The 26,648-nt window shown below is 35.9% G+C and overlaps 1 protein-coding gene across 3 annotated transcripts in view; it reads right to left on the bottom strand.

Moving 5' to 3' along the window:
- Positions 1–26,648, bottom strand: part of CWF19L2 (CWF19 like cell cycle control factor 2) — a 193,580-nt gene that overhangs the window by 97,162 nt on the left and 69,770 nt on the right. For all 3 annotated transcript variants that reach the window (XM_067750901.1, XM_067750903.1, XM_067750902.1), the window contains exons 8-10: positions 24,583–25,241; positions 19,834–19,930; positions 18,142–18,234 (exon numbers count right to left, since the gene is read on the bottom strand). In XM_067750901.1, coding sequence (XP_067607002.1) covers positions 18,142–18,234; positions 19,834–19,930; positions 24,583–25,241 — 849 coding nt within the window. The remainder of the gene's footprint in view (positions 1–18,141; positions 18,235–19,833; positions 19,931–24,582; positions 25,242–26,648) is intronic.

The raw sequence follows: 26,648 nt of genomic DNA, 5'->3' as shown, positions 1-26,648 counted from the left end.
TTTAGTATATATAAGTCAATTAATGTGATACACCATATTAACAAATTGAAGAATAAAAGCCATGTTATTATCTCAATAGATGCAGGAATAGCTTTTGACAAAATTCAACATCCATTTATAAAAACTATCCAGAAAGTGGGCATAGAAGGAACCTCCCTCAAAATAATAAAGGCCATATACAACAAACCCACAGCAAACATCATTCTCAATGATGAAAAACTAAAAGCATTTCCTCTAAGATTAGGAAAAAGACAAGGATGTCAACTCTTGCCACTTTTATTCAACATAGTTTTGGAAGTACTAGCCATGGCAATCAGAGAAATTAAAGAAATAAAAGGAATCCAAATCGGAAAAAAAGAAGTAAAACTGTCACTGTTTGCAGATGACATGGTACTCTATATACAGAATCCTAAAGATGCTACCAGAAAACTACTGGAGCTCATCAATGAATCTGGTAAAGTTGCAGAATACAAAATAATACACAGAAATCTCTTGCATTCCTATACACACAACGAAAGATCAGAAAGAGAAATTAAAGAAACAATTCCATATCCCACTGCATTAAAATGAATAAAATACCTAGAAATAAACCTACCTAAGAAGGCAAAGACCTGTACTCATAAAACTATAAGACACTGATGAAAGAAATCAAAGATGACACAAACAGATGGAGAGATATACCATGTTCTTGCATTGGAAGAATCAATATTGCCAAAATGACTGTACAGCCCAAAGTAATCTACACATTCAATGCAATCCCTATCAAATTACCAATAGCATTTTTCACAGAATTAGAACAAAAAATTTTACAATTTGTATGGAAACACAAAAGGCCCTAAATAGCCAAAGCAATCTTGACAAAGAAAAATGGAGCTGGAGGAATCAGGTTCCCTGACTTCAGACTATCATACAAAGGCACATTAATCAAGACAGTATAGCACTGGCACAAAAAGAGAAATACAGTTCAGTGCAACAGGATAGAAAGCCCAGAGATAAACCCACACCTATGGACACCTAAACTATGAAAAAGGAGGCAACAATACATAATGGAAAAAAGACAGTCTCTTCAATAAGTGGTGCTAGGAAAACTGGACAACTACATGTAAAAGAATGAAATTACAACATTCTCTACCATCATACAAAAGAATAAACTCAAAATGGATTAAAGACATAAATGTAAGGTCAGACACTATATAACTCTTTGAGGAAAACATAGGGAAAACACTCTTTGACATAAATCACAGCAATATTTTTTTGACCCACCTCCTAGACTAATGCAATAAAAACTAAATTAAACAAATGGGATCTAATTAAACTTGAAAGCCTTTGAAAAGCAGAAGAAACCATAAACAAGATGAAAAGATAAACCTCAGAATGGGACAAAATATTTGCAAACAACGATTAATCTCCAAAATATACAAATAGCTCATGCAGCTCAATATCAGAAAAACAAATAACCCAATCAAAAAATGGGCAGAATATCTAAATAGACATTTCCCCAAAGAAGACATACAGATGGCCAAAAAGCACATAAAAAGATGCTCAGCATCATTATTATTCGAGAAATGCAAATCAAAACTCCAATGAGTTATCACCTCACACTGGTCAGATGGCCATCATCAAAAAATCTACAAACAATAAATGCTGCAGAGGCTGTGGAGAAAAGGGAATCCTCCTACACTGTTGGTGAGAATGTAAACTGGTGCAGCCACTATGGAAAACAGTATGGAGGTTCCTTATAAAACTAAAAATAGAACTACCACATGACCCAGCAATCCCACTCCTGGGCATATACCCAATGAAAACCATAATTCAAAAAGATACATGCACCCCAATGTTCACTGAAGCAGTATTTACAGTTGCCAAGACATGGAAGCAACCTAAATGTCCATCAACAGAGGAATGGATAAAGAACATGTGGTAAATATATACAATGGAGTACTACTCAGCAATAAAAAAGAACAAAATAATGCCATTTACAGCAAAATGGATGGACCTAGAGATTGTCACACTGAGTGAAGTCAGACAGAACCATACGATATCACTTATTTGTGAAATCTAAAAAAAAAAAAAAAGTTACAAATGAACTTATTTACAAAACATAAGTAGAATCACGTATGTAGAAAAGAAACCTATGATTACTGAAGGGGAAAGGTGGGGAGGGAGGAATAAATTAGCAGGTTGGAATTAACATATACACAGTATTATATATAAGATAGATAACTCATAAGAACCTGCTGTATAGCACAGGGAAGTCTATTCAATACTGTGTAATGGCCAATAGAGGAAAGGAATCTAAAAAAAAAAAAGTGGATATGTGTATGTATAACTGAATCACTTTGCTGTACACCTGAAACTAACACAACATTGTAAATCAACTATACTCCAATAAAAATTAAAAGAAAAAAAAAACAGTCTGGTATACACATAGTCTGAAAATTACCGCATTATGTAATAGTAAACTCACAATAAGAATCAGATTGACAGTGTTAAAAGTCAATAATCAATAATAGTGAAAATGCTATTTGAAATACTTTAAATCACCAGTCAAGTACCTAGCTTTATGTACAAAATGCCATTAACTAATTAACTATTAGTTAATGTTTTTCTATGGCCTTTTAAGGCCCTCAGTTAATTCCTCAATTTCTTTCCAGAGAATGACTATGTAACCCTCCCCACTCAAGTGCCCCACTCAACCCTCCCCACTCAAGGGAGTATAATAATGTACTTCCCTTCTTTGCCAGCAATGCAAACAAAACTTAAAAGATACTGCATCATTATAGAGCGGCTATTTAATTGTTTACTGCAAATGAGCTGAATTTCCTGTACTATTAAAAAGAAAAAAAGTATAGGGCTGAATTCCATTAGGTTTAATGACCCATGATGTAACTCCATTGAAGGATTATTAACAAGGTAGAAATTATAGAAGGGCAGATCAGGATCTAATACATTAAAGAATTAGGACTAGATTTGTCCTGATATAGAACTGCAATCTTCCAAAACTCAATGGCTCTCATCACTCATAGTCCATGCACAAGTTAGATGGAAATACTATATAGCTGAGTTGTTTAAATAAGGAATCTACAGTACTGGAAAGGCCAGTCTAGAGGATTTCAAAGTTCATGGGCCATTTTTAAGATTTACAATAGAAAACTATGGGGAGGGCTCCAATCAAGATGGGGGAATAAAGGACATGGAGCTCATCTACTCTCACTAATACATCAAAACTACTTCCACATGTGGAACAATTCATGCAGTGTACCTGCTGAAAGCTGGCAGAAGATCCCAGACATCCAAAATTGCAAGAAAGATTATCACATAACTGAGTAGGATGAAAGAAATAAGAAAAGGAATCTGGACGGGACCTGTGCCCCAGGAGGGAGCTATGAAACAGGAAAGGTTTCTGCACCCTGGAAAGCCCCCTCACAGGTAGGGTGATCAACCAGGACAGAAAGGGAGCTTCAGAGGCTCAGAGGAGAGTGAAGCAGCTGGTCTGTGGAAGGCAGACAGAGAGAGATGAACCAGCACAGATGGTCCATGCCACCTCACTGCATTGCCCAGCCTGAGACATGCCTTTGCTAGTGCACATAGGGGCAGGGTGCTAAAACTCGGGCTTCAGAGGACACACCAGGGGAGAGGACTAGGGGTAGCTGAGCAAAGACAGCCTAAAGGGACTGAAGAGTGGTATGGGCTTCAACTGGGGGGTTATATGTGGAAGAAGCCTGGGCCCACTATAGAAGTGAAGTGCCACTGTTAATGGATTTGTGAAGAGAGGGGCAGGGCCCACCATAGAAGCCTCTTTCTTGGCATACTCAAAGCAGGCCTGGCACCTCCTCTAGAAGCTCTGAGAATGCACAAGTTCCAGCAAGTTGCCTACATGCAGAGGCAGGGCTGAAATCAGAGCCCATACCCAGGGGCCACACGATTTAGGAAACAGGGTTGAAATCTGAGCCCTCTCCTCACTGCTGTGTGATCTGCTGATTTACAATGTAGATTTACAATGTAGATTTACAATGTAGCCACCAGGCCCTCTGCGAACTCAGTGCCTGCCAGACATCCGAGTGGACTATGCACCCATAGTATGCATGTCTGGTGTTAGCAGCCGTGGGTTTTACAGGTGAATGCACAAGGAGGCAGGACTGGGGTCTGGGCTGCTTCCATAGCTCCCACAGCAGGTCCAGGTGCACCGCTACTGCAGTTCTAGTACCTGACTTCAGTAGATCTGTGCCTATGGATCTGCACTGTTGGCTTTGTGAACACAGCACCTGAGGGACACCAGGGCTGATTGCATGCATTCCTACAGCTGAGGCAGGGACAAGGGCAGTGCCAACAACAGTGTGCTTTGTGAGCCTGCACAATGGGTGACAGGTGACACCACAGAGCCCACTCCTGAGTGGACAGCTCTGACGAAGGAATACTCAGTGGCTACTTTCCCAGAAGGAATGTTCCAGTCCCCCCTACCTCACAGTGCAGTTGAGAAATGGACCTGGGGGCTTCTACTCCAACATCTGGAGAGCAAAGACCCTGCTCCTGACAGGGCTGTGACAACCACAGAGAAAAGAGGAGGCCCCGAAAATATCTACTGCAGGCTCTCTCTGATCACCACAACAGCAGCCACACCCCCTAACAAGGGGCTAATGGCCAGCACACACTGAGGAAATAAGTGACAAGCATCCATACTAATAACAGACCTTGCACCAAAAATATTAAACTCACACAGCCTACAGAGGAATGCTACCACATAAAAATAGTCCTCGAAGACCACACTACATAACTGTTTTTCCTAAACTCATAGAGTAAGAGAAATATAAGTAAAATGAAGAAGCAGGAGAACCAATCCCAATTAAAAGATAAGAGAATTCCCCTGAAAGAACAAACAATGGAACATACCACTTAAATATAATAGACTGAGTTCAAAAAGGAGGTAATAAAAATACTGAAGGAATTAAGAAAAGCTGTCAATAGAAATGCAGGTTACTGTAAAAAGAAACCAACTTTAGGGCAAAGGACACACATAGACTGAATGTGATGGGATGGAGACAGATATTTCATGCAAACATAATGGCAGGAAAGTGGAGGTAGCAATATTCTTATCAGACAAAATCAACTTTAAAACAATGGCCATAAAGAGACATAAAGTAGGACACTACGTAATGATAAAAGGATCAGTACAAGAAGAGGACATTACACTCGTTAATATAGATGCACCCAATACAAGAGCACCCAAAGACATAAATACTAACAGACATAAAGGGAGAAACAGACAGGAATACAAAAATAGCATTAGAATTTAATACACAACTCAAATCACAGAAATTCAATAAGGCAACAGAGATCCTAAATGATACAACAGAACAGCTAAACCTAATTTATATTTTCAGGACGTTATATCCAAAAAACCAAAATAATTCAAGTGTGCAAGGACCATTTTCTAGAATTGACCATCAACTAGGTCACAAAATAAGCCTCTACAAATTTAAGAGGACAGAAATTATTTCAAGCACCTTTTCTGACCACAATGGCATGAAACTAGAAATCAAACACACAATGAGAAATGGGAAAAAAAGAATTACATGGAGACTAAACAACATACTACTTAAAAACCAATGGGTCAATGACGAAATCAAGAGGAAATTAAAAAACACCTTGAGATAAATGACAATAAAAACACAACCATAGAAAATCAGTGGGATGCAGCAAAAGCATTTCTTAGAGAGACGTTCACAGCAATAAAGGCCTTCCTCAAAAAACAAGAAAAATCTCAAATAAACAGCCTAACTTATCACATAGAAGAATTAGACAAAGAACAATACCTAAAGTCAGCAGAAAGAAGGAAATAATAAAGGTCAGAGAGGAAATTAAAAAAATAGAGATTTTTAAGAAAGTAGAAAAAAAATCAATAAAACCAAGAGCTGGTTCTTTGAAAGGATATACAAAATCAACAAATCTCTGGCCATGATCTTTAAGAAAAGAGAGAGGACACAAAAAAGCAAAAAAATAAATAAAAGAGGAGAAATAACAACTGATATTGCAGAAATACAAAAAAAATAAGGAAATACTATGAACAATTATATGCCAACAAATTGGACAACCTAGAAGAAATGGACAAGTTTCTAGAAACAAGGGGCCCAACAAAACTGAATCAAGAAGAAATAGATAATTTGAACAGACTGATGGAATTCTACCAGGTATACAAATAAGAATTTATATACTGATTTTTCTCAAATTCTTCCAAAAGACTGAAGGGAAGAAACACTCCCAAAGTCATTCTATGAAGCAACGATCACCCTAATAACCAAAACCAGACAAACATACTACCAAAAAAGAAAATTACAGGCCGATATCTTTGATGAATACAGATGCAAAAATTCTCAACAAAATACTAGCAAACCAAATCCAACATCACATAAAAAAGATCATACACCACAACCAAGCTGGATTCACCCCAGGGTAACAAGAATGGTTCAACATACACAAATCAATCAATGTGACACACCACCACAAAAAAAAAGACAAAAACCACATCTTAATAGATGCAAAAGAAGCATCTGATAAAATTCAATATCCATTCATGACAAAAACTCTTATCAAAGTGGGTATAGAGGGAACATAACTCAACATAATAAAAGCTATTTACGAAAAACTCACCGCCAATAACACTCAAAGGTGAAAAGCTGAATGCGCTGCCACTAAAATTTGGAACAAGACAAGGATGCCAACTCTCACCGCTTCTATACAACACAGTATTGGAAGTCCTAGCCACAGCTATCAGACAAGAAAAAGAAATGAAAGGCATCCAAATTGGAAGGGAAGAGATAAAACTGTCATTATATGAAGACGGTACTGCATACAGAAAACTCAAAAGACTTCACACAAAAACTGCTAGAACTGATAAATGAATTCAACTAGGTAGCAGGATACAAAATTAATATGCAGAAATCTGTTGTATTTCATTACACTAACAATAAAATAAAGGGAAAGTAAAAAAAAAAATTCCTCTTAAAATCACATCAATACAAAACAAAAAAAAAAGACTTAGTAATAAACCTGATCAAGGATGTGAAAAGATTTATATGCTAAGAACTTTAAAAAATTACTAAAGGAAATTGAAGTTGATTCAAAGAAGTGGAAAGATATCCCATACTCTTGGATTGGAAGAATTAATACTAGTAAAATGGCCACACTACCCAAAGCAATCTACATATTTAATGTGATCCCTATCAAATTACCCATGAAAGTTTTCAGAGAATGAGAACAAATAATCCTAAAATTAATATGGAACCATAAAAGCCCCAGAACTGTCAAAGTATTCTTGAGGAGAAAGAACAAAACAAGACGCATAACCCTCCCAGACTTCAGAAAATACTACAAACCTACAGTAATCAAAACAGCATTGTTTTGGGAACAAAAACAGACATATGGATCAATGGACCAGAATAGACAGCCCAGAAATAAACCCATACACCTACGGCCAATTAATATTCAACAATGGAGGCAAGAATATACAGTGGAGAAAAGACAGTCTCTTCAACAAGTGGCATTGGGAAAGCTGGACAGCTGCATGTAAATCAACAACCTTCACACCATATACAAAAATAAACTCAAAATGGCTCAAAGACTTAAATATATGACATGACAGCATAAAACTCCTAGAAGAAAACATAGGCAAAACATTCTCTGACATATATCATACCAATGTTTTCTTAGGTCACCCAAGGCAATAGAAATAAAAGCAAAAATAAACAAATGGGACCTAATCATACTTACAAGCTTTTGCGCAGCAAAGGAAACCATAAACAAAATGAAAAGATAACCTACGGAATGGGAGAAAATATTTGCAAATGATGCAACAGACGAGGACTTCATTTCCAAAATACACAAATAGCTCATACAACTCAATAACAAAAAAAAACAAACAACCCAATCAAAAAGTGGACAGAAGACCTAAATAGAAATTTCTCCAAAGAAAACATACACCTCATCAAGCCTCGTAGATAGCCTCATCCACCAGAGGGCAGACAGCAGAAGCAAGAAGAACTACAATCCTGCAGCCTGTGGAACAAAAACCACATTCACAGAAAGATAGACAAGATGAAAAGGCAAAGGGCCATATACCACATGAAGGAACAAGATAAAACCCCAGAAAAACAACTAAATGAAGTGGAGATAGGCAAGAAAAAGAATTCAGAATAATGATAGTGAAGATAATCCAGGACCTCGGAAAAACAATGGAGGCAAAGATCGAGAAGATGCAAGAAATGTTTAACAAAGACCTAGAAAAAATTAAAGAACAAACAGAGATGAACAATACAATAACTGAAATGAAAACTACACTAGAAGGAATCAATAGCAGAATAACTGACGCAGAAGAATGGATAAGTGACCTGGAAGACAGAATGGTGGAATTCACTGCTATGGAACAGACTAAAGAAAAAAGAATGAAAAGAAATGAAGACAGCCTAAGAGACCTCTGGGACAACATTAAACACAACAACATTCACATTATAGGGGTCCCAGAAGGAGAAGAGAGAGAGAAAGGACCAGAGAAAATATCTGAAGCGATTATAGTTGAAAACTTCCCTAACATGGGAAAGGAAATAGCCACCCAAGTCCAGGAAGCACTGTGAGTCCCATACAGGATAAACCCAAGGAGAAACATGCCAAGACACACAATAATCAAACTGGCAAAAATTAAAGACAAAGAAAAATTATTGAAAGCGTCAAGGGAAAAATGACAAATAACATACAAGGGAACTCCCATAAGGTTAACAGCTCATTTCTCAGCAGAAACTCCACAAGCCAGAAGGGAGTGGCATGATATACTTAAAGTGACGAAAGGGAAGAAACTACAACCAAGATTACTCTACCTGGCAAGGATCTCATTTAGATTCGATGGAGAAATCAAAAGCTTTACAGACAAGCAAAAGCTAAGAGAATTCTGCACCACCAAACCAGCTCTACAACAAATGCTGAAGGAACTTCTCTAAGTGGGAAACACAACAGAAGAAAAGGACCTACAAAAAAAACCCAAAACAATTAAAAAAATGGTCATAGGAACATACATATCGATAATTACCTTAAACGTGAATGGATTAAATGCTCCAACCAAAAGACACAGGCTTGCTGAATGGATACAAAAACAACACCCATATATATGCTGTCTACAAGAGACCCACTTCAGAAATAGGGACACGTAAAGACTGAAAGTGAAGGGATGGAAAAAGATATTCCATGCAAATGGAAATCAAAAGAAAGCTGGAGTAGCTATACTCCTATCAAAAAAAATAGACTTTAAAATAAAGAATGTTACAAGAGACAAGGAAGGACACTGCATAATGATCAAGGGATCGATCCAAGAAGAAGATATAACAATTATAAATACATATGTACCCAACATAGGAGCACCTCAATACATAAGGCAACTGCTAACAGCTATAAAAGAGGAAATCAACAGTAACACAATAATAGTCGGGGACTTTAACACCTCACTTACAGCAATGGACAGATCATCCAAAATGAAAATAAATAAGGAAACATAAGCTTTAAAAGCACAATAGACCAGACAGATTTAATTGATATTTATAGGACATTCCATCCAAAAACAGCAGATTACACTTTCTTCTCAAGTGCGCATGGAACATTCTCCAGGATAGATCACAACTTGGGTCACAAATCAAGCCTCAGTAAATTTAAGAAAATTGAAATCATATCAAGTATGTTTTCTTACCACAATGCTATGAGATTAGAAATGAATTACAGGGAAGAAAACATAAAAAACACAAACACATGGGGGCTAAACAATACGTTACTAAAATAACCAAGAGATCACTGAAGAAATCAAAGAGGAAATCAAAAAACACCTAGAGAAAACTGACAAAGAAAACATGACGATCCAACACCTATGGGATGCAGCAAAAGCAGTTCTAAGAGGGAAGTTTATAGCTATACAAGCCTACCTCAAGAAACAAGAAAAACCTCAAGTAAACAATCTAACCTTACACCTAAAGGAACTAGAGAAAGAAGAACAAACAAAAAACCCAAGGATACCAGAAGGAAAGAAATCATAAAGATCAGAGCAAAAATAAATGAAATAGAAACAAAGAAAACACTAGCAAAGATCAATAAAACTAAAAGCTGGTTCCTTGAGAAGATAAACAAAATTGATAAACCTTTAGCCAGATTCATCAAGAGGGAGAGGACTCAAATCAATAAAATTAGAAATGAAAAAGGAGAAGTTACAACAGACACCGCCGAAATAGAAAGCATCATAAGAGACTACTACAAGCAACTCTCTGCCAATAAAATGGACAACCTGGAAGAAATGGACGAATTCTTAGAAAGGTATAACCTTCCAAGACTGAACCAGGAAGAAACAGAAAATATGAACAGACCTATCACAAGTAATGAAATTGAAACTGTGATTAAAAGTCTTCCAACAAACAAAAGTCCAGGACCAGATGGCTTCACAGGTGAATTCTACCAAACAGTTAGAGAAGAGCTAACACCTATCCTTCTTAAACTCTTCCAAAAAATTGCAGAGGAAGGAACACTCCCAATCTCATTCTACGAGGCCACCATCACCCTGATACCAAAACCAGACAAAGATATTACAAAAAAAAGAAAATTACAGACCAATATCACTGATGAATATAGATGCAAAAATGCCCAACAAAATACTAGCAATCAGAATCCAACAACACATTAAAAGGATCATACACCACGATCAAGTGGGATTTATCCCAGGAATGCAAGGATTCTTCCACATGTGCAAATCAATCAATGTGATGCACCATACTACCAAACTGAAGAATAAAAACCATATGATCATCTCAATAGATGCAGAAAAAGCTCTTGACAAAATTCAGCACCGATTTATGACAAACACTCTCCAGAAAGTGGGCATAGAGGGAACCTACCTCAACATAATAAAGGCCATATACGACAAACTCACAGCAAACATCATTCTCAATGGAGAAAAACTGAAAGCATTTCCTCTAAGATCAGGAATGAGACAAGGATGTCCACTCTCACCACTATTATTCAACATAGTCTTGGAAGTCCTAGGCAGGGCAATCAGACAAGAAAAAGAAATAAAAGGAATACAAATTGGAAGAGAAGAAGTAAAACTGTCACTGTCTGCAGATGACATGATACTATACATAGAGAATCCTAAAAATGCCACCAGAAAACTACTAGAGCTAATCAATGAATTCGGTAAAGTTGCAGGATACAAAATTAATGCACAGAAATCTCTTGCATTCCTATACACTAATGATGAAAAATCTGAAAGAGAAATTATGGAAATACTCCCATTTACCACTGCAAGAAAAAGAATAAAATACCTAGGAATAACCCTACCTAGGGAGACAAAAGCCCTGTATGCAGAAAACTATAAGACACTGATGAAAGAAATTAAAGATGATACCAACAGATGGAGAGCTATACCATGTTCTTGGATTGGAAAAATCAATATTGTGAAAATGACTCTACTATCCAAAGCAATCTACAGATTCAATGCAATCCTTATCAAATTACCAATGGCATTTTTTACGGAACTAGAACAAATCATCTTAAAATTTGTATGGAGACACAAGAGACATCGAATAGCTAATACCGTCTTAAGGGAAAAAAACGGAGCTGGAGGAATCAGACTCCCTGACTTCAGATTATACTACAAAGCTACAGTAATCAAGACAATATGGTAGTGGCACAAAAACAGAAACATAGATCAATGGAACAAGACAGAAAGCCCAGAGATAAACCCACACACCTATGGTCAACTAATCTACAACAAAGGAGGCAAGGATATACAATGGAGAAAAGACAGTCTCTTCAATAAGTGGTGTTGGGAAAACTAGACAGTTACATGTAAAAGAATGAAATTAGAACACTCCCTAACACCATACACAAAAATAAACTCAAAATGGATTCGAGACCTAAATGTAAGACCAGACACTATAAAACTCTTAGAGGAAAACATAGGAAGAATACTCTTTGACATAAATCACAGCAAGATCTTTTTTGATCCAACTCCTAGAGCAATGGAAATAAAAACAAAAATAAACAAATGGGACCTAATGAAATTTCAAAGCTTTTGCATAGCAAAGGAAACCATAAACAATACGAAAATACAACCCTCAGAAGGGGGGAAAATATTTGCAAATGAAGCAACGGACAAAGGATTAATCTCCAAAATGTATAAACAGCTCATGCAACTCAATATTAAAGAAACAAACAACCCAATTCAAAAATGGGCAGAAGACCTAAATAGACATTTCTCCAAAGAAGAGATACAGATGGCCAAAAAGCACATGAAAAGCTGCTCAACATCACTAATTATTAGAGAAATGCCAATCAAAACTACAATGAGGTATCACCTCACACCAGTTAGAATGGGCATCATCAGAAAATCTACAAACAACAGATGCTGGAGAGGGTGTGGAGGAAAGGGAACCCTCTTGCACTGTTGGTGGGAATGTAAATGGATACAGCCACTATGGAGAACAGTATGGAGGTTCCTTAAAAAACTATAAATAGAATTACCATATGATCTAGCAATCCCACTACTGGACATATACCCAGATAAAAGCATAATTCAAAAAGACACATGCACCCCAATGTTCATTGCATCACTATTTACAATAGCCAGGTCATGGAAGCAACCTAAATGCCCAACGACAGACGAATGGATAAAGAAGTTGTGGTACATATATACTATGGAATATTACTCAGCCATAAAAAGGAACAAAATTGAGTCATTTGTTGAGACGTGGATGGATCTAGAGACTGTTACACAGAGTAAAGTAAGTCAGAAAGAGAAAAACAAATATCATATATTAACACATGTATGTGGAACCTAGAAAAATGGTACAGAGGAACCGGTTTGCAGGGCCGAAGTTGAGACACAGATGTAGAGAACAAATGTATGGACACCAAGGGGGGAAAACCGTGGTGGGGTGGGGATGGTGTTGTGCTGAATTGGGTGATTGGGATTGACATGTATACACTGATGTGTATAAAACTGATCACTAATAAGAAACTGCAGTATAAAAAAACAAACAAGAAAAACAACTAATACTAAACTTTCTTTGGGTTACTTGTATGGAAATATGTTAACATAAATGTTCCAGACATTACATGAAATTTCTAAAAATCTTATATGCTCTGGTATAATGTTATAAGTCATAATTCTAGTTATTACTTTAAAATGTGTATCTCAGAAATAAGAAAAAAAAAAAAAGAAGACATACAGATGGCCAATAGGCACAGGAAAAGATACTCAATGTTGCTAATTATTACAGAAATGCAAATCAAGAGTACAATGAAGTACTACCTCACACCACTCAGAATGGCCAACATTGAAAAATCTACAAATAAAAAATGCTGGACAGGGTGTGAAGAAATGGGAACCCTCCTACACTGTTAATGAGAATGTAAATTGGTGCAGCCACTACAGAAAACAGTATGGAGGTTCCTCACAAAACTGAAAATAGAGTTGCCATATGATCCAGCAATCCCAGTCCTCAGCATGTATCTGGACAAAACTGTAATTTGAAATGATACATGCACCCCTATGTTCATAGCAGCACTATTTACAATAGCGAAGACACGGAAGCAACCTAACTGTCCATTGACAGATGAATGGATAAAGAAGATGTAGTATATTTAAACAGTAGAATACTACTTAGCCATAAAAGAATGAAATAAAGCCATTTGCAGCAACATGGATACACCCAGAAATTATCATACTAAGTGAAGCAAGTCAAAATGAGAATGACAAACACCATATGATATCACTTATATGTGGAATCTAAAATATGACACAAATGAACTTATTTATGAAACAGAAAGAGACTCATAGACATGGAGAACAGATTTGTCATTGCAAAGGGGGAAGGGGTATTGGGGAGGGATAGATGGGGAATTTGGGATTAGCAGATCCAAACTATTATATATAGAATGGATAAACAACAAGGTCCTACTGTACAGCACAGGGACCTATATTCAATATCCTATAATAAACCATAATGGAAAATAATATGAAAAAGAAAAAGAAAGAAAACTATGGGGAACAAAATAAATCAAGGACATTCATAAAACAAACATTTCAATTATTTTCTGATTGCTTACAATATGCCAAGCATTACCATAGACACTATATATATAAACTGAAATAGCCCTTGTCCTAATCACTAAAAAGTTCAACTTCTAAAGGGTAAGAGAAATAAGCAAACCAACAATTAGAAGTGCTGATGGATTTTCACTAAAGCCAAAAAGATGTTCATAGATCACTGATTCAGGAGATTTACCCTATTCGTACAATCTAACATTTCTAACAAATAAGCTAAGTAACGAAAGAACAATGTTCAATGTTCTATGAGTGGGATTTTCTTTTCTCTGAAAAGGCAAAATTTCTATCAGAAGTATTTCAGGATTTTCCTCTAAAATATCAGCACATTTCTTTGTTGTAGTAAACAACTTTGTACTTTCATTTTTTAACAAACTACTTTGAAAGGTAGATAAACCAAGGCACTGACCCTGATAGAATAAATGACTTTAATGGCATTCTTTGAATTCTCTGAAAGAGAATTCTTTCAGAATTGTTGGCAAAGGTTTTTTTTACATATATGCCTAGTAAAGCTTTAACTAAATGTGCAAGTGCCCTATCTCTGCAGAGAAGAATGAAATTTTCTTTTCTGGTCAAAGAATCCTTAGGAAATAAGAACCTGCTGTATAGCACAGGGAACTCTACTCAGTATTCTGTAATGGCCTATATGGGAAAAGAATCTAAAAAAAAAGAGTGGTTATATGTATATGTATAACTGATTCACACTGCTGTATACCTGAAACTAACACAACACTGTAAATCAACTATACTCCAAATAAATAAATAAATAAATAAATAATACTTGTAACCAAATAAATAAATAAAAAGTGACAACCTACAGGTATAGTTTCAGAAATTGCAGAAAGATCCCCTTCCCTGGCCACCCTGTATAGCTGTCTCTCCCACATTACATCCACACACCACCATCCCCAAAAGAAAAACACTGCTGATACCTGAAATTCCTATAATTATCACTCCATTCGTTTGTATGAATTTAATAGGTGCTTTTTCACAGTTAAACTGTGCACATCCTAGGGGTGGGGGAATTGGAGGAAGGTGGTCAAAATGTACAAACTTCCAGTTACAAGACAAATAAGTACTAGACATGTAATGCACAACATGATGCTATAGTTAACATGCTGTATGATATACGGGAAAACTGTTAAGAAAGTAGATCCTAAGAGTTCTCATCACAATGATTTTTTCTTTTCTTTTTATTATATCTATATGAGTTGATGGATGTTAACTAAACCTGTTGTGATAATCATTTCACAACATATGTAAATCAAATCATCATGCTCTACACTGTAAGCAGTGATGTATGTCAATTATTTCTCAATAAAACTAGGAAAAAATGTTTAAAAAAAAAAGAATCCATAGAATAAAAACCTTTCTATTTGAAGCTTCAAAGGGCTATACAGTTTCCAAAAGAGACTCACAAATAGAAATTCTACTTTGAATACAACTTTGAGTTCTACTTCCCTGAGTTATGAGATACAATGCTCAAAAGCTAGGAGGAGCTGAAAAACATAAAGAAATCAGTAATGGTATAGAGATATATGCTCAAGGGATGAGATATAGTCTGTCAGTACTCTACAATATCCTTAGAACAGCAGAAGAAATGTTATTTAATAGAAGATCTGCTTCAATTTTTTCAGATGAACTGCTTTCAATTTCAAGAATCCCCTGAAATTCAGCCACAGTTTTAGAACCCTCTCATATAAAGTGACAAGTATCAAAAAAGAGATAGGTATAACAAGAATACAAATATACATAATTTGAAAAGACAAATTCCGTAGAGAATATTTTAAAAGGCTTTAAGTTTCAAAAGAGAAAAAGGTTACAACTGTTCAAAAGGATGAGAAAAAAGACTTCAAAATGGACTAAAGACAAAATGAAAAGTGGATAGCCTCAAGAGGGTGATATCCGGCACAGATAATTAATAGCATATGTAAATGTCAAAGAAACATGTAGGTTACGTATAAAAAAGCTTTGGAGGTAAGGCTGGAAAATGGGTTATACTTTGGAAGGATATACTGCAGGAAGATCTAGTACTTTATATAGTTAGCACTAAGAAACCACATAAAAGTTTCAGAGTACAAAAGTATTATGACCACAAAGACACTTGAAAAAATAAATCTGGCAAAAGTGTACACAGTATAAATAGTTTTAGCTATACTCTTTTAGTCCCTACTTTTTAATCCTACTTATAGTTTCCCATTCTCAATTCCTTAATCTGTACAAGAAACTCCAAATTATCCACTTTTTAAAAACATGACTAGCACAACTTAGTAAAAACAGCCTATTTCATAGACATATTCTCTGTACTATTATCTAAGTCATTAATAAGTGAAGCTTGAAAAAATTCTATGAAACCTGATTTCATAGATTCTCACCTCTTCTCACACTACCATTAAATTACATAAATTAATCTTTGAGAATAGTCCTTTAAAATCAGTTATAAACCACTCTATAAACCTCTCAACACTGTAATGCAACCAAACCAATCCTTTGCCTTTTTCTATCCATTTACTCCTGTGGTAATTTCATGCAGTATTGTGAATTTAAACACCATTTATATGTTAATAATGCCCCAATTTCTATTTCCAGTTCAGGTTTCTCTCAACTCCCAACTATATCCATCTGCCTACTTGATAGCTCTACTTGTTTCACATCTAAAAGACATCCAAGCTCAGTATACCCAAAACAGAACTTCCAATCTTTGCTCCAAACCTACTCTTTCTCCCACATCTCAAATAATGGCCATTCTAGTCTTCCAGCTGCTCAGGCAAAAATCTCTGGAGTCTACTTTTCCTCTTCTCTTTAATTCATATTCCCCTCCCATCTAAACCATCATAAAAATCCTGTCCGCTCTCCTTCAAAATATACACAGAAAACATTTATGCATATAAAAACTTTAATCACTTCTAATCATCTCTTCAGCTACTATCTTGGTCAAGTCCACTATCGTTTCTTGTATGTATCATGGCAAAAGCTTAACTAGACCCTATGTCTGACCTTATTCTCCCCCAATCTACTCTTAACAAAGAAGCCAGGATGGTCCTGTCAAAATACATTTTCTGCTCAAAAATCTTAAATAGCTTTACCTCTCACCCAGAATAAAAACTTATTGGGTTTGTCAAAAAGTTCATTAGGATTTTTCCATAAGATGGTATGAAAACCCAAGCAAACTTCTTGGCCAACTCAATACTTCCTTACTATGACTTTTAAGCATAACATGATCTGGCCTCCCACAATCTCTCTAATCTGGATCTTCTACTTTCCTCTCTTTCATTCATTCCACTCCAACAACACTGGTCTCCTTGCTGTTCTTCCTACACATTGGACACATGTCCAGTCTTTGGAACTTTAAATTCTCTGTTCCTTATGTCCACAGTGCTCTTCACTCAGATCCACAAAGATCACTGTTTAACTTCCTTCAAGTCCTTCTATCAATGTCACTTTTTCAATGAGAATTAGCCTGTGCATCCCAAGACATACACATACACATAAACATACAGCATACCTGGCACTCAAGATCCCTACCACCCTGCCTAAGATATATAACTTTTTTTTTATTTTTACAATTTATTACCTCTCTCTTAGTACCCAAATAGAATTCCATGCAGACAAGTGTTTTTATCTGTTTTACTGACCAACAGATAGGTGAATGAATCCTAGAACAAAATATTTTACATGAAATGGATACCAAATTCAAGTCTCTCATTCTGGAGGAGGAGATAATGACCTTGACTTGTGCAAGGTCAGTCAGTAAATGGCAGAGCCCAGAAAAAAACCAGGTCTCCTTGGCCCTAGGCCTAGGTGTAGGCCTAGGCTTTTTTCCACCAGGATACAATGGTGGAACATGAGAGAATACATACGCAAATAAATTTTAAAAACAAGCAAACAAGCATAAAAACATACAAGCACACCGACACAGATATAGACACATTTAACATTAAAATATTACCACTGCCAAGTAGAAGTATTATATAAGGTAACTGGCTACCTATAAACAAACTTTTATTACTTACCTCTACCCCAGATTTTTTTGATGATATCTGTGTTATGCTGTCTTCAAATTTATTTGCCTTGTCAAGTTGGGCTTTAAGTTGTTCAGCTAATTCCTTCAAATAGAAAGACAAGAAAAACAGGTGTGATAACATAGTTTCTTCATTTGTAGAATATTTCAAATTCACTTAACAACAGGGAAAACAGCATAGCAAACATCCAAGTAGCTCTCACCTAAATCTAGTTACCAACTCACAGCCTAGTATGTTACTTTTTAATGAACTCTTCTGGGTAACAAAATTCTCAAATACCTGTAGAAATTGTTTATGCTTTGAAGGTAAATAATTACAAGGACATATATTTTAGGGAAGATAGGGAAATGAAAGAAATACATAACCTTAAGAATGGCATTTTTATAATTCCTTAGATATTATAAACTTCCAATACTCAGAATTTCAGTTATTTGTAAAAAGAAAGCCATCGCAAGATTTAAAATATTACCTTCTTTATTGTTAAGGAATTTAGATTAAAATTCTGAATGTATTTCATTTTAACCCTAGGAAATCTATAAAAATTTATATTACAAAACTGACATATAAAGCAATAAATCACAATGAAATAAATAAACAGAATTATATGACAAGCAAAGACAGCATTCTCCACTGCAGTAGTTCCATGAACACAGAACACTTCTTTTAACATGTTAACCTCTTAACTTGGTGATCTCTCTTTCACTATTTTAACTAATTTCATTGTGCTTTCAAAACTCATATGTTATTTTCTTGCTGTTGTTGGTGGTGGTCTGTCTTGCTTACTAACTTCTGGGTTGAGCTTAAGTTCAGTGTTACCAGATTGCAGCAAATATGACTTTTATTACAGATATAAACTAATAAAAACAGAAGTTATCATGTTTGGCTACTTTTTGTTCTACTAAAGAGTGTCATACGGATGGTACACCAAAACAGAACACTACTTAAGATCACTTATATTTGGATTTGAGATGAGTACATACATATGACCACGAGGGAATCAATTTTATCAAGACATGGAAAGCTGCCTGACTTTGTTATTCTGCCATGTCCAATGTAACAGTATTTGTATAATATAAATGTGACAATATAATAAATAGATAGGTGCCACTCTTACCAAATAATTCTGATTTCTATTCAATTGTGAGTTAAGTAAGTTTCAAATCACAACATTATTATGGGAATAAAGTGAGCTAATCTACACAGAGCATTTAACACATTGTCAGGCACAAATATGTTGCCTTAAGATTTGAAAAAATGAGTTAACCATCCTTTTTATTAGCTCATTTTTGAAGTTCCTAAGTAAGGGAATTTAAGAAAGTAATACACATTCTTAACAAAATATGACTAAAAAAGGGAAAGAAGACAGTGACATCTTTATCTCCCTCAAATACGCTCAATAAGTTATAAATACAATAATAAAGCAAATATCCAAGTTAAAAAGAAAATTAAAAAGCATTTAGTTCCCTAGAATCTTAAATTTCAGAAATTTGACAAATTACATAACTTACTTAGAAGTAGACAGCACTGTTCTTAGAAGTGTTCAAGAATTTCTTCAAAGAATCAATAAGCAGCAGTTATTTTCAAAGAGTGCTACATCCACATAGCTAAGGAACTTCCAAAATTACTTGTAAGAAGTTAAATATTTAGCAAATATTCTCCAAAAGAACAACATATAAGTCTTACCATATTTCCCATCATCTCTGCCTTGATAATCTTGGCTCCCAACTTGTTCTTCTCATCAACACTCAAGATGTGGATAGAGTCATCCACTGGACTACTCCTGTTTGAACAGGACAGATTAAGAGCATATGAAATACAGGTACATATTAACAAGAAGTAAGTTGTTGCAAGTAACATCACCAATATTCAAATGTTACTTTAATTGACCTTAACAAAGCATTCAGCACAAATAGATCATGATTCTAGTATATTAAATAAATAAATAAATAACCCTCAGTGCTCCACCATAAATCAGTACTTAAAGATTCTATGTTACAATGTCATGATGGCCTGTGGCAGTTATAATATCTGACCAAAGATCCAGTAGCAATGAGAAAAATAATATGTCAGCTATTCTTCATTACTTAATATTCCCATACTCATTCTAAAAAAGAAAGAAACAAACAAAAAATTAAAACTCTAGAATCAGGCCATAACTCTACACAGCTAGGGAAACTCTTCTCATTCAGTGTGATAAATTACTGATAATCTAAGAAACTATAATCAGGAAATTACATTTAACTGCATTTAAAGAATAAAAACAGTGACCATGTGCTCTTGCAAAGTCAACCCAGAATTAGACAACATAAACTAATTTACAACTAATATCACGTGTGAAACCTATACTATGGAAGCCTCACAAAAGAAAAGAGAAATTTCCAGCCAAGGTCAGATTCCTGGCATATACAAAGTTGTCCCAACTTACTGCCTTAAGAAAGATTTGAGACTACAGTGCAGGGAGGGTGAACCCAGGGAGAGCATGAAGGACTCCTTAATGGGAGAGACATAGCTAAGAGTCCAAGGCAGCTAGAGAGGGGAGAGCTACACAGTGAAAGGATCCCAGAGAAGTGCAGAGAGTTCCCGTTGAGTATTCAGCAAGACACTACCTGGAGTCAGGGAAAGAACTATCCCAAAGGGTTAAAGGAAGAGATATTCAGCATTCCTGGTAATAGTGCCTGGTCCTACAAGTCAGACTAGGAAAATTCATAATTCTGAAAGCACTGGGTAGAATATTAAGGGTCTTGTTTCATTAGTGGGAAATAAGTCCTAGACTAAATGTTGCTCTCAGCCCACCTAACAAATATTAAAAGCAGGAGTCAAAAGGACCAAACAGTCTCCAATTAAGTTAACTGGGTCCCAAAATAAAGCTCAAGAATACTTACAGCAATGCAAAAATATCCAGCACTCACAAAGTAAAATTCATAATATCTAGTATCCAATTAAAGATTATCAGACATGCAAAGATGTAGAAAAGTAAAACACATAATTAGGAGAAAAAGCTATCAATCAAACCAAGAACAGACACAGATGTAAGAAACAGCATACAAGGGCATTAAAAGTTATTATTATAAATTTATTCCATATGTTCAAAAAGTTAGAGACAACTAAGATATAAAATAGGTAAGAATTTAGTTTCTACAAGTGAAAATTACAATGTCTGAGATAAAAAAAATACACTGAAAAGGATTAATGTAAGATTAGACTGCAAAAGAAAAAATCAGTTAACTTGAAGCATTAGAAACTATGCAAAATGAAACACACAGAGAAAAAGAATTTTAAAAATGGAAAAGAACAACCGAGAGCTATGGGACAACCTTAAATACCCTACTATTCATGCTACTGGAGTCACTGAAAGAAATGAGAGACAGAAGAAACAAAGGCCAAATTTTACCAAATATGTTGAAAACTAAAAAACTTTCATATCCAAGAAGCTCACAGAATCCCAAGTACAAAAACAAGACAGGGCTTCCCTGGTGGCGCAGTGGTTGAGAGTCCGCCTGCCGATGCAGGGGACACGGGTTCGTGCCCTGGTCCGGGAAGATCCCACATGCCGCGGAGTGGCTGGGCCCGTGAACCATGGCCACTGAGCCTGTGTGTCTGGAGCCTGTGCTCCGCAATGAGAGAGGCCACAACAGTGAGAGGCCCGCGTACTGCAAAAACAAACAAACAAACCAAAAAAAAAAAAAACAAGACAAACAAAAAAACTACCTGAAAAGAAACCACAGCAAGGCACTTCATAATCAAATTGCTCAAAACTAGTGATAAAGAGAACATTTCAGAGCAGCCATAGGAGGAAAAAAAAGACAGTTATGCACATAGAAACAAAGGAAAGTATGACAGCAGATTGCTCATCAGAAAAAATGTAAGCAAGAAAAGAGTAGCAATATCTTTAAAGTACTTTAAAATGCCAACCTAGAATTCTATATCAAGTGAAAATATCTTTAAAAGAAAAGTGAAATGAAGAGTTTTTCAGACATACAAAGCTGAAAGAATATTAAAGAAAAGCCTTCAGGCAGAAAAAAAATTATGCCAGACTGAAACATGGATAAACCCAAAGGAAGGAAGAGCAACAGAAATGATGACTACAAGGGTAAATATTTAATACTTAACTATTTAAAAGGTCACAGACCCAAGAAATGGCCAAGTGCTACGTACAGTTGCCAAATAAAACACATGACACGCAGTTAAATTTGAATTTCAGGTAAAAAAAATATATATTTTTTTAGTTTAAGTATGTCCAAACATTTTTATTTGCTAAATCTGGCAACCCCAGTTACATAGCACTGTGCAAGTCACAATCTCAGTTGCCTCAGTCTCTGCATCTGGAAAATGCCCAGGTCAGTCTATAATTTCTCATAGTTATAAAATCAGTTCTATGATTTTTTCCTAGTTCTAAAATTCATTGGTTCTAAAGCTCCCTAAAATTCTGGCATTTTATAAAGAATTCAACATATACCCAGGATAATGTTCAGACAAATTAACAGCTTCTAACAATCCTTCACTGAATCTTTCCACTCCCTGAAAACAGGCATTCTTCAAGGTCCCACACTTGGTTTCTCACTTTATACCACTCTACATGCTCAGGAATTCTTTTTTGTTTACATATATGTGGAATATTCCTAGACTGTCCTTTCCCTCTCCAGCCAATCATGGAATTCATGGAAAGCCTCAAAACATCTGTAACATCAAAATTAACACAGCTAACAAAGAATACTGTCTTCAGACCAAAACATAAAGCTTTCAATGAGTTCCTGTATTACAGTATATCTATCAGAAGCTTACAACATATAAACATGAAGCAATTATAGAACCAGAAGGAATATTAACAATGTAAGATTGCTTACATATTCTGCTTAGCTGCAGTCACAGAAGTAAAAACCTACAGATCACCCAAATGTTAAGCCAACCCTAATGATATCAGGAAATAAGAGCCTCATCCCACTAGCAACTGGTGACTGGAAACAGTCTACCTTCCAGACTACCTGGAGTGAAGCCTGGACAATTATATATGTATACAGCCTTAGACATTCTCTAATCCCTACCACGTTTATCCGGTCAATACAACTGGATTTCTCCTTTCGCTTCCTGGGAACAAAGCCCTGACGTGAACCAGAGCCCATGTGACTGGGCCTCTCATCATTCAGTCCAGATTTTGCCAGCTTCCCTGCCTCCCTCCTACTGAAAGCTACACACTGTGCTCTATAATCCACAGCTTCAGATGGAGTCACTAACAAAAGTGATTTACCAGACTCATGACCCCAAACCACAATGCTTATACCTACTACTGCCACCAATGAATTCTATTATTTCCTAAAACCTCTTCCTTCAGTGTCCCATTCATTTGGTGGTATTTTAAAACATATTTTAATGATCATTCAAGTATAAGTTAGTTATTATCCTTTGGATACTCATTTTCTATTTATGGCTATTTCAAATAGTGCCAGCCCTATGGCTAAAGCAAGTTTTCCTAGGTTTGATCCCATTCAACCTGGGTTTCCTGATCGACTGACTCAGCCCTATATATAAGTGCTACAGGTACAAGAATAATAAAACCAATAAGTGCTGCCTATTTTCCTAATCATTATGGGTACAACCACTATCCTATCTATATTTTGCTTTCAGAACTCTAACATTAGGGGACTTCCCTGATGGTCCAGTGGGTAAGACTCTGTGCTCCCACTGCAGGGGATCTGGGTTTGATCCCTGGTCAGGGAACTAGATCCTGCATGCATGCCTCAACTAAGGAGTCCTTATGCCGCAACTAAAGATCCCACATGTCACAACTAAGACCCAGCGCAGCCTAAATAAATAATTTTTTTTAAAGATATGTGTATAAAAAAAAACCTCTAACATTAGCTTTAAAACCTGACAACTATCAAAGTGGATTTCTTTCTCTGCAAAACCACCACCAAAATTCATGCTTCCCTCTGTAGGATATTTCACATATCTTTTCCACTTTATATTTGGGCTATGGCAGCATATTTTCCTTCAGTCTCCCAGACCTCCAGTAGGCATGCAATATTTACAATTATGATTATACTTTAAAATGCAGCAATTTCCTTTGGAAGTAATATGGCAGTACTAACAAAATCTACCAAAATATTTCTTGTGGCATATCCATTTAAAAGAATTACTAAACTCATTTAGTTTTTTAGATTGCAAAAAAGCAATAAATTTTGAGGGACTATATAGCTACTGAATTCATCTTCCAGCTCTTTTTGTTAAATATACTGTGAAATGAAATACAATTCACAAAACGGAACTACTGAATTGTTAAAAGTACATATCCTATCTCTTCCATTGAATTTAAGAAATAGAAAATCATAACTCATATCTAATTAGTAACTGACGCTCTAAAAATACAGTTCAGTTCCCTGAATCCTCTGGACCTTAATATTCATTTATCAGTTTAAAAAATAAATGAAAAAATACCCAGCAAGCGAAGACTTTGTATCCTGTAGGTGTTCTTTTTTCAGAGAGTCCTCTCTCAAGCTTTCACCCTGTGATTTTTCTCTCACGTCTTCTGAAACTTGTCCACGGTCAACACTGTGACTGGTTTCTAATGGTTTTCGATTTGAATGTTTCCTGTCTCCTTCTCTCTTATCAGATCGACTCCACCATGATAAACTTTCCTCACTGTTCTCCGTGGATTTTTGAAAACCACAATGTACAGAATCCTGAGAGACCAGTGCTGAAGGTGAACTAGATGGTTCAAAATTTCTGTCCTTGCTATGAAATGACAGTTCTGCATCAGAGGGTCTTAAGAATTTAGGTCTCAAATTTATATGAGAAGAAAACTCTTGATTTTGTTTTGGACTCAATTCTCTTCTACATGCTTCTAAAGACCCAGATCTACTATCTTTTTCATCACCACTAAACTTATCTTTATTGATATTCTTTGCAGTATCTGTTGTATTATATCTATCTCTTGAACTTTTATTATATTTTACCAAGTCTGATTTTTTACTTTCCTGACTACTTTGTGCTCTCTCTGAGTATGCTGGTTTCCTCCACCGTTCTCGTCTACAGTCTTCTTTCATAAACGCAGTTTTTTCAGCTTCTTTTAATTTCAACTGGAAGATTTCCATTGACTAGAAAGGAGGAAAAATTAAACAAGATATTTAAAATTAAAAATGGCTCAATGACTTGTACCCCACATGCCACTGTGTCACGATACACTGTCATGTAGCACAACGAAAAGAAAAACTCAACAAAGGGTAATAAAAGACCCATACAGTCATCCTACCTGACATGGCCTGAAATATGTCCCCCCCAAATTTATATGTTGAACCCCTAATCCCTAGTACCTCAGAATATGACCACATTTGTAGACAGAATCTTTAAAGCAGTGATTAAGTTAAAATGAGGTCATTGGGTTAGGCCCTAATCCAGTATGACTGATGTCCTTGTAAGAAGAAGAAATTTGGACACACAAAGAGACATGAGGAATGTGCACACACAGAGAAAAGTTCATGTGAGGACAGAGCAAGAAGGCAGTCATTTATGAATCAAGAAGAGAAGCCTCAGATGAAACCAAACCCTCTAACATCTTGATCTTGGACTTCCATTCTCCTGAGCTGTAAGAAAAATTTCTGTTGTTTAAGCCACCCAGCCTGTGGAGCTGTGTTTTGGCAGCCCTAGCAAGGAAACACACTACCATAAAATGAATACTTAAAAAATATGAATAACCAATGAAAAATTACCAAATAATGAAAAAATCCTGGGAGCTCAAAAGGAGCCCTTTGACCAAATGACCAGCACTAAAACAAAATGTAATTCAGAAAACAATAAAAACATAATTAAAAAATAATAATAATTCCTACGGGGCTTCCCTGATGGCGCAGTGGTTGAGAGTCCGCCTGTCGATGCAGGGGACACGGGTTCGTGCCCCGGTCCAGGAAGATCCCACATGCCGCGAAGTGGCTGGGCCCATGAGCCATGGCCGCTGAGCATGCGCGTCCGGAGCCTATGCTCCGCAACGGGAGAGGCCACAACAGTGAGAGGCCCGTGTACCGCAAAAAATAATAATAATAATAATTCCTACAGTCAGTGACAGTCAAGATGTTACTAAAATACTAAAACAAAATAGATTCTCATAAAAAAGAGCAGTTCAAGAATAATAAAGACTTATAATTAAACTATGTTCAAAACTATGCATGTAGTGAGTAGAAGAATAGAAAGTGTTGAATCCAAATTTGTGAATTCAACACTAGCCTGGGAATTTGCTATACTTAGGAAAAAATGGTAAATTGATTTAAGTTACAGGGAGAAGACACATGAACAATTAATTCTACAGAATCTAATATGCATATGCTAGTACTTTCAGAAAGAAAAAAGCAAAGATAATAGGAGCATTAACAAAAAAAAGAGAGAAAATTTCCTCAACTAACTTTCTAGATCCAAAGGGCTCACCCAACAGCCTTAGGGGAGGAGAGAAAGTGAAGCATTCAAAGACTCATACATAAAAAATCCTAATTCCTGAGTCTCAAAATTCATTC

This window comes from Pseudorca crassidens, chromosome 9 (genome assembly GCF_039906515.1).
Source record: "Pseudorca crassidens isolate mPseCra1 chromosome 9, mPseCra1.hap1, whole genome shotgun sequence".
NCBI classification, from domain to species: Eukaryota; Metazoa; Chordata; class Mammalia; order Artiodactyla; family Delphinidae; genus Pseudorca; species Pseudorca crassidens.
Note: the sequence above shows the minus strand (reverse complement) of the source record. Positions and strands in the feature narration are given on the sequence as shown.